Genomic DNA, 10,180 nt, shown 5'->3' with positions numbered 1-10,180 from the left:
TGTGTGAAAGAACTCACAACTCAACAACGAGGGGAATGTATTAAAGCTTACATCCTCTCACTTGAAACAACAAATGAGTGATAGCACTGACCACAGACTTGCAAAAGTAACTGGAATTGAAGGTTTGGCTTTTTTATATTTATTTTTTAATAGAAAACCCTTAAAAAATGTCACCAAAATTTAGACTTTAGTGGAACTTGTCCATAAAATACTTGACCTGGTTTTACTGCTGCCGATCATAAACTTAAACCTAACCAACCAAAAACATTTTTTTCATTTAATCAATTACATAAATAGATCTCTTTTCTTTTTTTTTTTTTTTTTTTACACAGGGAATCAAGATAAACATTTTGAGTTCCATAATCTGGATTTGAATATCTGTAAATGTGTTTTTTAAAATTGTTAGTCAAACCTGAACCACCAAACAACTGATAAAAATTGTGCAAGAAATGTATGCAATGGAAAAATAGTATTTTACTTTGAAAGTCCAGAAGTATGTGGCCCAAGTGGATGAAGTTAAGCCAGTTGGTGCAGATATTATGTAGAATAATGCTCACTAATGAATGTGATGTATAAGTCAATGTTAATAACAAAGAAGATAGAAGTAATACGTTTACTCTGCTACCTAATGTTCATGTAAAGAGAACATTAGGTGGTTGAATATTTCTAAAATATCTTGCTTTACCAATAAACATAATAAAAAAAAGTTAGATTCATGCCTTCTCTGGCAGCTGTGCCTCCACTTCTTTCTTTAACCTGCGCAGCAGGAAGGGACGCAACACTTTATGCAGACGACGAATAATCAAAATCGTCTCCTCTTCATTTAGATCCACCTAAATACAGAAAAAAACATTTTCTTACAAGTGAAATATATTTGCTGTGAACTGACAGGGATTAACAAAACAAAAAAAAGCTCTCATACCTTCTCTCCAGTCATTGCAAAAGGGGCATTAAACCACTGCTCAAAAGTGCTGCAGCTCTTGAAAATGGTGGGCAAAAGGAAGTTGAGAAGCGCCCACAGCTCAGGTAGTTTGTTTTGCAGAGGAGTCCCGGTCAGCAGGACCCGCCTTGGAGCAAGGTAATGAGTGTTGAGGACCTGGGTGAGTTTACAGTGGTGGTTCTTCATGCGGTGGCCCTCATCCACGATCATGTACTTCCATCGGATCTGAAGGAGCAGATAAAAAATAATGTGGTGGCAGAACCATCATGCCTTGCCATGTCAGATGGAGTGGACTCACACATACTATAATGAATAAGGGGAATTGGGAGCCATCAAACACTGAAAGTTTTGGGGAAATGAACCAAACATTAGAAATAAGGGTACAAACTAGGGATGTCCCAATCAGGTTTTTTTTAGGCCCGATCCAATACTGAAACTTTTAATTTTGAGTATCTGAAAATTGAGTCCCAATCCAAAACCTTTATAAAAATGAACACATTTAATGAACATTACTGAATTCTCGTACCTTGATATAAAACAGGCATATGAAAGAACAGCTCGGGTCTTAATGGGTTAGCGCTTAGCATAGTTAGCAGCTGCTGCGTAGCCGTCTGTCAGAATCACGGGGAGCTTGACATTAAAAATAAACAAAATCCTGATCATTTTCTGTTAAATTGCCTTTGTAGATCATTGTTTGCATTAAGACAAACCAACAGAGACACTTGCTGTCAGTTTAAACCAAATCTGTGAACATCTCACTAGTTTGACTGAACTGTTTTTGTTAGCCTCCTGCTTGAACTGCTGCTGCATTCTACTGCGCATTATGGCAATAACATGCCGTGATCCGTTCATTACACACAGACGTCTAGTTGAGTGTTTAACCAGAATGATAAGCTAGAAATACAAAGCGCTGATCATAATAGGAATAAAAATACAACAGCCGATACTGATCGAGTCATCAACCATGTGATCAGGGCGATTCTCGATCACATAATTGGATTGGGACATCCCTAGTACAAATGTAACCCTCTGAGATGGAGCTTCTTTTCCTCTGTGATGTGTATGTGCTTTATTTGTTTGGTGAACTGTTATTACCTTGGCCAACACTTGTTTGTCCTTGATGATATACTCATAGGTGGTGAGTAAAACGTTAAACTTGCCACTTCGCAGCTGAGGAACAAAGGCTCTTCTAGCAGCAGGAGACCCCTAAATGTGCAAAAAAAAATCAAAATTAGATAAAATAAGAAAATCTACATAACCAGCTTCCAAAAACGTACCTTGTAGGACACTTTCACCACCGATGGCGCCCACTTGTCAAACTCATACACCCAGTTAGACAGAGTTCTGGCAAAAAAACATTTTTTTTTAATTCTGCAGTTAATAGTCTTGTTTTTCTAGAGGCAACAACAAACTCTTACGAGAGGGGTACAATGATGAGGTAGGGCCCGTTGAGCCGTTTGTGCTCCATGAGGTACGTGATCAGAGCGATAGTTTGGATGGTTTTTCCTAAACCCATCTCATCTGCCAGGATCCCATTCAAGTTGTTGTTGTAAAGCGAAACAAGCCACTCCAGACCTTTAATCTGCACGAATAGCAAAGAGGTCCCAAAAATATAAAGATTGCTCTGGGATTTGGAATGGTGGGATTTTCTGCCTGTTTTCACCTGATACTGTTTGAGCTGTCCGTTGATCAGTAAAGTAGATTGTTTTTCCACCTTCTCTGTGACGGCGTGAGCCACAGCGTAATACGACTGGAGGCCTCGGGCGAAAGCTGCACCGCTGTACTCGTCGTCAACATCCTGTTTAGCGTTCCTGCAAGCAGCATAAAAGTATCGTGAATCAGACGGATAATAATCCACGTGAGATCAGATGCTGTTGTCTGTAACGTACTCGATGATGTGCCGGACATCCACCTCGGACACGTCCTCGCTGTCGGGATCGGTGATCTTCTTTTTGTCATCTACTGAAGTGCTTGAAGGCTGGGGCTCCTCCTCCTCTTCCTGTCCCGTAGTTTGATCATTAGAAGATGCTTTAGGTTGAACAGTGACTGTGATGGAGACTTACAACCCACCTCCTCTTCCTCCTCATCTTCACTGTCTTCACTATCTGAACGTGGAGCCACTTCATAACTAGAAACAAACATGCAAGCAGGCAAAAATACATCATGTTGGAGATATTAAATGGCTGTAATGCTAATGTTACCTACATTTATTTGGCCTATAATTAAACAAAAAAATGAATGAGCTCCTATTTCACACAGTGGATACCATCTTCTTCCGTTCATCCGGGACCGGGTCTAAGCAAAGATAAATAGAATTCCCTCTCCCTGGTCATTTCCTCCAGCTCTTTTGGGGGGACTCAGGTGTTCCCAGGCCATCCGAGAGATGTAGTCTCTCCAGCATGTCCTGGGTCTTCCCCGGGGCCTCTGCCCAGTGGGACATGCCTGCAACACCTTCCCAGGCATCCAAGAGACATCCGAACCAGAGCCACCTCAACTGGCTCCTCTGGATGTGGAGGAGAGCAGCTCTCCGGGTGATCGAGTTTCTCCCCCCTATCTCTAAGGGAGTACCCAGGAAGCTCATTTAAGCTGCTTGTATTCGGGAATGCCTTTTTTCAGCCATAACCCTGAGCTCATGACAACTGGAATGAAGATCGACAGGTAAATTGAGAGCTTTGCTTTCAGGTTCAGCTCTCTCTTCACCACAACAGACCGGTACAGTGACCACATAACGGCAGACGCCACACCAATCCGCCTGACGATCTCACGCGTGAACAAGACCCCAAGATCCTTAAACTCCTACACATGGGGCAAGAGAACTCCACCCACCCAGAGAGGACAAACAGTGAATATTTGAGTAATTCATGTTCATTAAGTCTAAATGAAATCATTCAGTTTTATCATCAAGTTGTGCCTTTTTTTAGATGCACAAACTGATTCTGGCCTGGCTTCTATGTTCAACAAGAAAGATTGTATTTACTGTCCCAATATACAAACCATGAATTATGAAACATGATAAAGTTGCAATAACTAGAATTGTAGAAATGATTGTTTTCCATCAGTAGTTTTCCTCTCTGTGCAGCCATTCTCACCCAGGGTTCATCTCCAGCCAGGTTTCCAGCTGTCCAGCTTTAGGGGCGTCCACTCCGGTCAGAATATTCCCGCTGTCCACGTGGATGACCTTCACAGGAAGGTCACTCATCTGACTCGTCTCATCCAACGGCTGCAAAAAAATGAGTAACATCTCACTTTGACTAGATTCATTATGTTAAAAATGTTCCAGCTGTTCTGCGGATATCAGTTCAATTAAAATCCCTTTGGCATCAGGAAACAATATTTGTTACTAAGTTCTTACTTATTCTAAAGATCTTTCTAGCTTAAATATCAGAAAATAGAACAATTAGGAATTTTACTAAATAAGTAATAGGCTTGTTTTATGTTTAACAGTAAATAAAAAAAAAACCTAATATATTAGATTGTTGCTTTAAAAAGATACTTCTTAGACTAGAAGTGTCCATCTGGATATATTATATCAAATAAGGCAACAGAGGAAATGTACAGAAGATATGAGCAGACAAGCTTATTTTGCCACTTTAAGAAATGTAGTTATGTCGCGATAACGAGATAATGAAAAAAATATCTTTTCAATTTTTCTACAATCTGTGGCCAACAAAGCAGTTTCTCAGAGATCTTACAGCTGTTGTCAATTTCATGAGGGGATCAAGTTGTGTACACGGTTACAAAATGATGTAAAAGAAATGCGAGCTGGAAAGACTGCGTCTCACTCAGGACTCGGTAGATCTTGTTATCACGAGAAAACAATGTTATCACATGAAATGTTAGCTTCTTTGAAGAAGTTTCCAAAAACAGAAGCTAGTTGGTTTCTAAATAATATCCTTGATTGAAAATAAATAACTAAGTAAATATCGGTGAAATCTGCTCACCTCTCCATCAGGCCCCAATGCAGGAGTCTGGCCTTCTGCGCTCTCCATCTGCAACACAAGCAAAAGTTCTCAATTTTTCTTGGGTATCAGAAGGTACAAACCCTAGTAGTGGTGTTTGTAACTAATGATGAATCTGCTTTCACACCTTCTTCTTTTTCTTCTTCTTCTTCTTTTTCTCCTTCAGCGCCTGAGCAGCTTTGTGGGCTCTGACCAGCTCGGTGAGGTTGGCCACATACTCGTCTGTTTGCTGCAGCAAGTAGGCCAGGCGTTTGTCCTTCTTCTGGTCGATTAGTTTACGGTAGCCCTCCTCATCCTCCGCCTGCGGTGAACATATACAGGAGTTGGGTTGAGGTCAAAAAGCACGAGTGTTGCAGCCTCCTCGTACCATCAGCCTCCTCATCCTCTCTTTCTCAATGCGCTCGTTCTCTTTCTTCTGCTCGCGCTCGGTGTTGGCGTGGTACGTGGCCACGGCTTTGGTTAGCTTCTGAATTTTGCCTGTGATGGACCGGTGGTACTCCTTGAAGTCTTTGGCATGCTGGAGGATGCTGTTGAGGTACTCCTGGGGTGAACAGTCAAGAAAGAAAAAAATACAAATCAAGTTTTTGTGTGTTTTTCTAATATCAAAGGCGATTTATCCAGCATCTCCTTCACCTGATGCTTCTGCCTGCGTTTGCGTTCCTGCTCGATCTTCTGTTGCTTCTCCAGCTTTTCGGTGATGCGGGCCTCCCGCAGAGACTGACGCTTGCTCCTCTTGTAGGCCTTGGCGTCAAGAGCAGTCTCTAAGGCCGTGTCACGCCGCATGCAGACGACCACTTCTTGACGCAGCTGTGCACAGATGCATAAAACAATTTTTGTAATATGTAAATTACAATTAGTTCAATGAAAAACAATAAGGCAAACAGAGCAGTCTTTGAAGAAGCTGAAAATCCTGTACCTGCCTCTGGAAGTTAAGCAGTCGGAGGGCTTTGAGCTCGATAGTAGCTTTGGTACGTAGATCTCCAGCCAGAGAACCTGGCAGGTTCTCCAGTTCAGCTATGCGATGAGCAATACGAGCTTGTAACCTTTATGGAGTAAAAATCAAGAAAATATATCTATCTGTTTTTTAAAGCTTGATACTGTAGTAATTTTGAAGTAAAAACGTCATTTTGTCAGGCTAAAACTCCTACAGAGGAAAGGAGAGCCTCACCTGTACTCCCGCTCCTGCAGAATCTCCACGGGGTCGAGGCCACAGGGTTTCTGGATGGGGGTGATGCGGTTCTGCTTGGCGTGGTAAGGCATCATGGGAGTAGGCTGTGCTGGCTGGCCGGGGGATTGGGTCTGCGGGGGCATTACGGGGGAGGCAGCCGGGGGAACAGAAGGCGGAGCAGGAGAGGGCCTGCCGGTGGGTTGAGGGGGGATCAGCTTTTGGGGGGCATTGGAGGGTGCTGCTGCATTCACCATGGGGCCTACAGAACCATAAAATGAAAAAAATATATATGATTTTGCACGTTAGCTCTGCTCCATATCAAACAGTTGAACCAGCAAAATAATTAGGACCACATGCCTTCAGGCCAGGACTTGGGTGGTCCGTTTGGGTTTTGTCCTTGCATCCCAACAGGAGTCCCTGATGGACCTGGGGGAGGCATGTTGGGACCCATCATTCCTAAGAATATCAGAATATGCAAATTACAAAAATACTCAACTATGATAGTTTGAAGTCCAGTATTTCACACAATCTCACCATGAGCTCGGCTGTAACCTGAGCTCATTGGCCCTGGTCCTGGTCCTGCTGGTCCACCTCCTGGTCCTCCTCCACCTCCAGGACCCAGGCTGGACATCGGCTGCTGCTGCATTCCTGGCATTGGCCTCTTTCCCTGGACAGCCATCTGAAGGTGGTCGGGCAGGGGTTGCCCACGAGCCAGCATCTTATAAGCCATGATTTGGGCTCTGAGTTGGTGAAGCTGGTTCTGGGTGAAAGGAGTTGGGCCACCGGGGCCTCCAGGACCTGCTAGACCAGCAGTTTCAAGGCCAGAACCAAGGCTGGGAGTGTTGGAGCCAAGACTGGGGCCGGGGCTGGGACCGGGTCCAGAACTGCTAGGGGGTCCAGACCTGTTATTAGGCCCCATGCTGTGCTGTTCTCCACCTGGACCATCGAGGGAAGTGGAGGACGATCCAGGACCGGCAGAAGAAGAGGACGATGATAGAGATGATGGCAGAAGGGGACCCGATGGGGGACCGTTTGAAGCAGCGGGGCTGGAGTGGTCAGAACCTCCTAATGGGGAGTGGTAACCTGAAAAACCAGGAGACAAGAGGGTGGGAGGAGCTTTTCACCTAGACGTTTTTAACCCTTTAACGGCCTCAAACTCCCTGCTCTGTTCCATTCAGATTCATCCACTTGAAGATCCATGAACATTTTTGTCTGAGCTGGAATCTGGCTCAAAACTGTATGATCGGACAGTTCTTATACTCCGCAGCATTTTTGTAGCACCACTAATGTTAGGTTAGGGTTGTGAGTGACTGTTGATGTGTAAACAGATAGCTCAGTTTTGCGTGGGAGGAAGGGGGGCGGGGTTTCTCCACACCAACGTTCCCGCCCACAACTCGGACACAAATTTCGAATGAACTACTGCTCTACTCTGCAAAAACTATGTCCTAAAACACAACACAGATTTTAAAATTTTTGTTTAAAAAAAAACAAACAAAAAGAAACGGCATAATCATAATTAAAAACCTCTAAGAACTAATTAGATCAAAAGATGATCGGATGGGATTTTAAGGTTGACACGAATAAGAGTGGCACAGTATGTCAATGTTGAAACACTAAAGCGAATTTACAAAATAAAATTCCTAAAAACGTGCACCACAAGGAAAACAAAGGATCCTTCGACTAAGTCAGTAATTTGTTAACAGGTTAGCATTACAACAGGTTTGTAGAAGTGAGTCACAGAACTGTCTGAGTTCCTCCTTTGAAACTCTGCATCTCTTTCTTGTATCTGGCAGCAAACACACACTCACAAAGCTGCTGTCTGTCCATGAACTATTTTTGGTCTGAGATAAACTGAGCTGAGTCATCATACGCTTTAACGGGAGCTTTGACTGAACAAAACGTGAAGAGGCTGAAAGCAACACTTTAGATTTCATGTCAGAGCTTGTGATAACAATGACACTCCTTACAGGCGAGCCATTCAAACCACAAGAACACAACATTGTTGCTCACACAATCCTGGACAATTTAGAGGCTTAACTGAAATGCCTACCTTGCGAGTGTTGGTCCAGAGGACTAGGAGGGGGGCCCATACCAGTGTGCCCGCCCTGTCTCATGGACAGATTCTTCATTTGGTTGAAGCGGCTTTCCTCGCTCATGCTCTTGTCGTGAATGCCCTCTATGGGCTGTGGAGGAAACAGTTCACAATTATTAAATATTTGGAACAGAATTTTATGATTTTTTTTCAGCAAATATGCAACTATTTGGTTAATAAGAAAATGTTTTAAATAAATATTTAATTAGACAAGTGGTGGACTCCAAAGAAGCTTTTATAAACCAAAGACCCACTCCAATGAAAATCACGTTTTTGGTGATTATAGCGTGTTCCTGTGGAATTTTTCATACGATGAAGAAAAATAAACTTAAAATTGTATCTCTTAGTATTTCTTTACTGTAATCAATGTTAATTAGGAGCAGACATAAAGATACAGTTGAAAAAGAAAGCTTGTAACTGACATAGAGGCCCACAAGCTTCCTGCTCCGATTCATTCCTATACATCCACTTGTAGACAAATAGATCCATGTATATCAGCAATATTATTTGCCATTTTTGTTGAACTGCCAATGTTAGCTTGAGGTTGTGAAGGACTGTAAGTTAGCAGGAAAGAGTATAAACAAATGGGTGATGGAAAAAGAGGGCAGGCTTGCTCTGTGATATTATTTTCTATTTTTGTTGCACCGCTAGTGTTCATTTTAGGTTGTGAGGGGCCGTAAGGTAAAGGGAGAAAGCGTAAATCAAAGTGTCTGAGTCCCTGGTCAAAGTTATCCCAGGAATGGGTGGACCTAAGACCAAGCCTCCAGTATCTTTTTTTAGGAATTTTTTGTTCTCAAATTCCTCATTTTTCAGTCATTTTCAAGCATGTTTTTAGGATCTTCCTATGCTTTTATTTCCCATTTCTTGCATAATCCACAGTTGAAAATAAAAGAAAACGAATCTAATTTATCATATGTTGTCATATTTTGATTTTTTTTTTTTTGACAAACACTTTTTATTGGGTTTATTATATCGGGTTAAAATTACCCTGCAAAAATGATGGTGTAACTTTTTATGGCCAAAGTGTTTTAGGGTTAAAAACAGCAGACTGTGGATGCTTTCAAAATAAATCAAGTGATGATTGGAGTGGGACTTTAAAATAAAAAAGCCATTTGCTGCTAAATTCTCTAAAGTAATGGTTGACTTCTGCTTTAAAGTCGGAACGCCCTACTTTGTGCATCTGGTGCATGTTGTCCGACCCGTATCCAGAGGGGCCTGGCTGGGAATGTCCAGAGGAAGGAGGGCCAGGACTGGGCCCCATCATGCTGTGAGAGGAGCCCGGAGAGGGCCCGGGGCTGGGGCCCAGCATGGCACCGGGTGAGGGGCCCGGCCCAGGGGAGGGTCCAGGACCGGGGCGAGGGGTGCCCCCCATAGGGGGATCAGGAGTGGACATCACCCTGGATCTCCTACTCCAAGAAGTCTAGCAGAGGGGACCTGAGAGGAGAAAAAGGAGTGTGCACAAAGATGACTCAATAAAGGCAAAATCATATTTTTATGATGATGCTAAATCTGATGTTTTATGATTGATGTGTGCATTTCTTGCAAACAATTAATATTATTATAAGGTGATTTAAAAGAACATATTAGTCCCCATTCTTTTGCTGCGTTGCACCAATTCCACCCGTTGGGCGCATATCCAATTACAGCTGCCGAGTCCAACTGTGAGCTGGCCGTGGGGAGATGCAGAACATGATGCACATGAGCCTCTGCAGCTGAGAACCGCCTCACCGGGAACGCTTTCATCGGCTGAATAAATATATATTTTAAAAAGAGAGAGGGGAGAATGGCGGACTGTGCTTCTGCGACTTACCTACCCGGATGAACAGGACAGGCATCTTTTTAGCTAAAAACCTCTGCGCTCACGAGCGGACATTTGCGGCAGATGGAAAGAAGACGCAGCAATTTTCGCAATTAGACAACTCACCCTCTTTATAATCTGCCTTCAAGCGTTGATTTGTTTCACCGACGTGGCTCGAGCGCCCCCCTCCACCGCTCCTATGACCGAATGTCTAGTCACGGCC

General features: G+C 43.2%; 1 protein-coding gene across 5 annotated transcripts in view; it reads right to left on the bottom strand.

Annotated features, from left to right (window-relative positions):
- Positions 1-10,180, bottom strand: part of LOC112157434 (transcription activator BRG1) — a 19,507-nt gene extending 9,327 nt beyond the window's left edge. For 4 of the 5 annotated variants that reach the window (XM_024290152.1, XM_024290153.1, XM_036213323.1 and 1 more), the window contains exons 1-19: positions 9,331-9,552; positions 8,118-8,250; positions 6,602-7,150; positions 6,425-6,523; positions 6,068-6,326; positions 5,816-5,942; positions 5,533-5,706; positions 5,267-5,440; positions 5,027-5,200; positions 4,882-4,929; positions 4,030-4,160; positions 3,011-3,068; positions 2,830-2,939; positions 2,604-2,751; positions 2,359-2,522; positions 2,218-2,284; positions 2,036-2,146; positions 923-1,165; positions 720-833 (exon numbers count right to left, since the gene is read on the bottom strand). In XM_024290152.1, the coding sequence (XP_024145920.1) occupies positions 720-833; positions 923-1,165; positions 2,036-2,146; positions 2,218-2,284; positions 2,359-2,522; positions 2,604-2,751; positions 2,830-2,939; positions 3,011-3,068; positions 4,030-4,160; positions 4,882-4,929; positions 5,027-5,200; positions 5,267-5,440; positions 5,533-5,706; positions 5,816-5,942; positions 6,068-6,326; positions 6,425-6,523; positions 6,602-7,150; positions 8,118-8,250; positions 9,331-9,552 (3,105 nt within the window). Of the gene's footprint in view, positions 1-719; positions 834-922; positions 1,166-2,035; positions 2,147-2,217; positions 2,285-2,358; positions 2,523-2,603; positions 2,752-2,829; positions 2,940-3,010; positions 3,069-4,029; positions 4,161-4,881; positions 4,930-5,026; positions 5,201-5,266; positions 5,441-5,532; positions 5,707-5,815; positions 5,943-6,067; positions 6,327-6,424; positions 6,524-6,601; positions 7,151-8,117; positions 8,251-9,330; positions 9,594-10,083 lie in introns of those variants that run through there. The other variant, XM_024290154.2, reaches the window with a different exon arrangement.

Source organism: Oryzias melastigma, linkage group LG1 (genome assembly GCF_002922805.2).
Source record: "Oryzias melastigma strain HK-1 linkage group LG1, ASM292280v2, whole genome shotgun sequence".
Classification (NCBI taxonomy): domain Eukaryota; kingdom Metazoa; phylum Chordata; class Actinopteri; order Beloniformes; family Adrianichthyidae; genus Oryzias; species Oryzias melastigma.
This window is presented reverse-complemented; position numbering and strand designations above follow the sequence as displayed.